Source organism: Solanum stenotomum, unplaced genomic scaffold (assembly GCF_019186545.1).
Source record: "Solanum stenotomum isolate F172 unplaced genomic scaffold, ASM1918654v1 scaffold30406, whole genome shotgun sequence".
NCBI classification, from domain to species: Eukaryota; Viridiplantae; Streptophyta; class Magnoliopsida; order Solanales; family Solanaceae; genus Solanum; species Solanum stenotomum.
In genome coordinates this window covers 455,614-461,715 of record NW_026030956.1, presented here as the reverse complement: position 1 = coordinate 461,715, position 6,102 = coordinate 455,614, and the positions used below count along the sequence as shown (strand labels likewise).

General features: G+C 29.6%; 1 protein-coding gene across 1 annotated transcript; it reads right to left on the bottom strand.

Moving 5' to 3' along the window:
* Positions 1-1,838: 1,838 nt before the first annotated feature.
* On the bottom strand, positions 1,839-4,838 carry LOC125851868 (uncharacterized). The gene is made up of 6 exons (XM_049531614.1): positions 4,584-4,838; positions 4,268-4,423; positions 3,003-3,083; positions 2,772-2,897; positions 2,325-2,417; positions 1,839-2,118 (listed from the first exon to the last, which is right to left on the bottom strand). Exons 1-6 carry the CDS (start codon positions 4,690-4,692, stop codon positions 2,042-2,044), a joined length of 642 nt encoding a protein of 213 aa, XP_049387571.1. The 5' UTR covers positions 4,693-4,838; the 3' UTR covers positions 1,839-2,041.
* Between the last annotated feature and the right edge of the window lie 1,264 nt (positions 4,839-6,102).

Genomic DNA, 6,102 nt, shown 5'->3' with positions numbered 1-6,102 from the left:
AAGTGAAATAAATTGGAGGGAAACAACATACACTTTTACAATTTTCAAGAAGTGTAAATAAGGGTATAATAGGAAAAAATTTGTTGTCCTTTCTTGATTTGTCAAAATGGACAACTAAATAGGGACAACTAAAAAAGGAAATATGGACAAGTAAATAGGGACGGAGGGAGTATGAATCTAGGTAAGTAGGTGTACAAACATGTGTTATGGTGAAACGATGCATGGTGAGACTATTTCACTCGTAATCAGAGGTTTCAAATTTGAGTTGTGTGAATAAAAAATTTGTTGAGTGGATCATCACTTAACGAGTCCTTGAGTCTATGATTCAAATTTAGTTGAAATTTTAATATGGAGCAGAATTTTTTTTAAAAATAGGTAGGTAGGTAGGTGTGTGTATAATTAGTAGGTGTAGATAACTTTCTAAGGTTTCATGTGGCAGTATGCCGCCAGTTAAGGAAGAGCGCCGTACAACATTTATAATGGTCTGCTGCTCTTTTTAAGGTAAGCTTTTGCTTGCCAAATAATCTAAAAATTTATGTTGTAATTTTTTTTAAAAATAATTATTTAAAATTATTTATTGTATTGAAATTCAAGATAAATAAATTACTCTCTTCGTCTTAAAATAATAAAAATTATCACAAAATAAGTAATTCTTTTGAAATTTAACACAAATTTATGCGCTTTCCTAGCTATCTATATTCTTATATACTTCATCATTTTAATGGTGTTTAATTTTCAAAGAACATTTACTCCTTAAATAAAGACAGTAATTTTTTTTTTTCAGTTTATACTTAGCACTAATTACTTGACGGTTGGAAGATGTGGTAATTTTAGTTCAAACTTAAGGAATTTTATTTGTGAGTTTAAAATACAACAATTCAATCTATCTGAAAAAATCATGGAGTTTGACTATTTATATCTTAGAGTTCTTTTGCAATATGTAAGGGACGTATTTATCCAAAGTTTATCTCCACATTAAAATATAAAATTACTGATTAAAAATGTGACTATATATTATACCATTTGTCCCATACCAAATGTGGTCACTTGATATAAATCATAATCACAATTAGGAAACTTAAGATGTTACATAAGTTTGGGCCCAAGACAAAAAGTCCATATAAAATCATGTTTAAAGTTCTGTTTGTTTCATAGGTTTCAGCCCAATTTGACACAAACTTTTAAATCATAGTAGTGAATCTGTGCTCTTTATAAGTTACTTATTTAGAGATAATTAACTTTAGAATAAGTTAATTCCATGTTTGATTGGAATAAAATTTCAGAATAAAAATGGCCACTTCTGACACTGCATATTTGAAGTGGGTAAATTTATCTTTATTTAATTTGAAGTTATTTCTTTTTTTTTTCATCATATTAATCTCTTTCAATATTTATTGAGTAAGGATAAAAGGTGAAATAAATAATGAATTATACACATTTAAAGAGTTAACGGTGAAATACACATCTATATGAACTCTTAAATTTTCAAGAATTTCATACCTCAACTATTTTACATTCCCTTAATTACCTGCTAAACCTATTACTCCTGTTGTATTAAAACACACTTCAATACTGAATTACCCAACTAATCGTTCCCAACGACAACAGGCTCATGTAGTAGGCCAACTTAGCATCAACATGTTTTTATGCAAATGGAGTGATAGTTTAACCAAGTAAATGAAACAATGATAGTTTAGGTACGAACCTCGTCAAAAGGTTTTAGTTGTTTAGGCGTGTTTTTGATCATTCACTCCAAACAAAACATAAATAATTTTATAAAGGCTAAAATAACATAAAATGTACAGAATGTCCAATCTTTCATCAAATTTAGTAGTCCGAAAATTTCAAAAATATCAACCCCAGAATGTTATATACAGGGAATACATATAACTCAATGTCATAAGAAAGTGGAATACAATCTGCCTATGGCCTATATAACAAAGCAAAATTTTCTAAATCATTTGTATCAGATTAACAAATTATGATATCCCAAGCCAAACTAGCTGCAAAATAACTTGCTTATTCATCAATGCAAGAGCAACTATATCAACAAAACCGAAGCGATAGATGCAACTGTTATGATCAACCAGCCATAGCCACCACCAAAAACCGAAATAGCTGTTTTACACAGAAGAAGAAAGAAACGGAATTAATACAAAATTTGGGATCGATTAGTTAACTTGCAGTCTTGCATATTGAGTTAAAGATTACTCATATACAAGCACAGCTAGGTACTTTCAGCATGCTTTGAAACGGAAACACGAGCATTTGAGAGTATGAAATGAAGAGTAAGTAAATGGCCACATTCACAGAGTTATGCTTACCTATACTTTTGCTGTCATCAGACAAACTCGGAGGAGAAGATGTCTTGTTCGTTATATCAAAACCTAGCTGAGCACAATCCATTCCGAGAGCACCTATTACATTTATCAAGATGGTGGTCACGAGTCAATTTTTTTCCTAAACAAAGACTAATCAGTAATCATTCATAACAACTATCTGACTACACTTCTACTCTTTCCGTTTCAATTTATTTGTCTTACTTTCCTTTCTGTCTAATACAAAGCTCTTTCCTTTTTAGACAATGCTTTAATTGCAACTTTTCACATGACATGTTTAAGACCACAAGAATAAAAAAACATTTCTGTACATTCTACTTATCTTAAGTTTAAAACTACAGGATTCAAAAGTCTTCTTACTTTCTCAAACTACGTGTCAAGTTAAAACCAGACAAACAAATTAAATCGGTGGAAGAATAGCATAGTTCTTACATTCTCTGAAGCAAGGGAAACCAGTTTGATTGAGTATATTGTAGTAACCCTCTTGGCAAGCACAAGAATATGTGAAGGGAGAGGTCTTATTGCACGAGCCTCCTCCACAATCAGCCCAATGACACGCTGAAAGATCACAACAAAAAAGAAACAAAATTAATAACATCTTCAATAACTACTCCTGATAACGAAAAGTGTAGCATAACTTAAGGAATATCAAATTGTTATTACGTTCAAAGAACGATGTATTAGAGCGTCTATCAGGGGCTGGAGCAGGAGGAGCCTCCTCTCCACAGGAGAAATTTACAGTACCTGCAGAGAGAAAACATCAATATCAAGAAAATGACTACAAGCTATAATGAATGGAATGGAAAAGACGCTGATCGTTTATTTGGGTAACCATTTCAATCAAGCTAAAAGATAAAACTGGAACAAGTCCAAATGAAAATGATAGTTTGATTATAAAAACAATTACTTGCTAGAGTTTGTTTCCAATGTGGAGCATGTTGATTATAGCTTTCTGAATCAATCAATTTTATTAGACTAAGCAATTTTGTGTGAACAAAATACATCAGAAGTCATAGAAGTCAAAGAAGTTGAAAAAACACGATTTCCATTTAATAGATGTATTGTTCTAAGTGTCGCTTTTAATACAACGCGTACGAACTTTCACTATAACAGAAGTGCAACTCTGCCTTTGGAAATCAAATACTTCAGGGATAACATGAGAGAAAAAAACAACGGAAATGAAAAACAGAACTTCATCCAACATATCAAGAACTACCATTAGATTTTTTGCTCATAACGAATATATTAATAACTGTAAATTTTAATCAGAATTCATGATCAATCCATGTAAAATTTTCATTTGAACTTCTTATTTCCACTTTCAAACATGCCAATTCAGAGTCTTGCTATGTGCAAATAGGTTTTAAATTGATGAGAAGAGCATTCAAAAATAAAATTGAACAAAAAAAGCAGAGGTAGATTTGTCTACTCATTTAAAGGGGTAATAAAAGAACAAAGAACACAAAAATCCAACAGACGTAACAAAGAAGTTGATTATACTATTCTAACGTTTGGCCATAGATTTTGAAAATTTTATCTTCAAATACTTGTTAGATCATAAAATTTGATCAGTTAAAAATCCAATCTTCAAAAATTTTCAAGTTCCACAGTTTTTTTATTTTTGAAACTTTACTCGAAAAACTTGAAATTCCAAAAATCACTACTTTGGAAACTCAAATTTTCAAATTTCAAGTTTCAACTTCAAAATTTATGGCAAATGGGAGCTAAAAAGTATACCAATATATGACAGTGTGTTTTGTAACATGTTATACTAAGGTCATACCTTACTTTTAGGTAACTAATTCACACTTACAACAAGTTATTACATCATATAAACATATAGAGAAATTCTACTACATATCTAGAAATGCATCGAATCCAATTATTATTGTATATTAACTCGAGATCGTTGTAAGAACAGTACTTACAATTGGGAACTACACAAGGAAGAAACTTCCAAAAATTATCATTTTCTGAACTGGTTTGCTTCCAGCCAGCATCACATTCACACGCAAAACCAAAAGTAGCATTTGAAGAAGCTTTACAACTCCCTTTACCACAATTCACTTTTTCACACACATTATCTGTAAAAACAAAAAAAACAGTAAAATCTCCATCAAAATTGAATCTTTAACAAAACCCAATTCAAAAAATCAAACAAAAAGGGGAAATAAGAAAACCCCATTTGATAAAAATCAAAACTTTGACTAAAATACTGAGTTTGGGGTCAAGATTAGGAATTACCAAAAATGGGGGAGAAGATAGGAGGCAGAGCATTGTTTGCAGAGGACAATATTGGTAGAAGAAAAAGAAGATTTAGAGAGAAAATTGCAATGATATGAATTGAAGCCATAGCTGAAATCAAGAATCAGCTGAATTTTTGATGGGTTTTTGTGTGAGATTTTTGGGTATTAAATGGGTGAAGATGGAGGGTATTTTTTTTTTTTCAAATGGAAGTTTCTGAAGACGTGGGAATTTAGAAAAATACTAATGTGGTCATATGTGGAAATGCTAGGAGAAAGATGACTGATGATTTTCTTGGGTAACTAATAATCAGAGGCCTCAAATTCGAAATATGAATATTATATTTTTTCAAAGCATTTTCTTTTGAATTGAGTTTTGTATGATTTAAATTATTCGAGTTTCAATATGAATATCAGACTCAAGATTGAAAAAGATCGAACAAAAAGAATAATTTGTCTTAAAAAGTAAGTAATATTTTGATTCTTATTTTTTAAAATAAATTAATTCTTAATTTTTGTTTTTACTAATTAAATTTATGTTTCGTGAGAAATAAGTGGAGTATTTTAGAGGTGAAGGCATAATTTGTGGGATAATAATATAGTAGAAAAATATAAATTTATTTTTCAGACCAGCATAACCGTTACATACTCCAATCTCAATAAATACATACAGGTGCGGAATGTTTATATTAAATTAAGAGAAATTAATATGCTTACTCTAATATAATATACATGTATTGTTAATACATTTTTAAAGGCTCAAAATAAATGAATTTAATTTGATTTTAGAAATGGAAGAACTATTTTTTTCTTCCTATTATATTCTTTATTTATTATGATTAAGTTAATGTTTTTGAAAAATCTAAAGAGTAAATATTTTTAAGAACTATCGATTAATATGGATAAAATGGTAAACACACTACACCAATCATTATTTTCTTAATTATTTTTTTCTAAAATTACCTTTCATTTTAGTGAAATATGTTTCTAACTATTTTTAAATCTCAAACGATCGCTGTTTGTTATATGCTAAAATTACATAAATACACAACTTAATCTATCATATCCTCTAAAAAATTTTACCATTTGAAAAAATTACAAATATTCATACTCTCGGATGCATCACATTATGCGATGCATCATAATATATACGATATATTGAGACGTTGACTGATATATTTAAAATCGAAATGCAATGTATCGAGACGTTGAGTGATGTATCTAAAATCGAAACGCGATATAAACGTTTTGATATGTATCTGAATTCCATTAAATTTAAGAAGTTTTTGTAATTTTAAAAAAATAAAAATATAATATAATTACTCCTAGCTCTTAACACTATTAAATTAGTATAAAATTCTCATAATATGTTGTGTCTCAGGACTCAGCTTACGTGCAACTGTGAAGTTGCCCTTTTGACTTTGCACGGTTTGTCTTAACTAACGTGCTACAGTTGCAAATACCACTATTTTTTTTCTTTTCTTTTTGAAATTTTGATCTAATTATAATGCACCTTATAT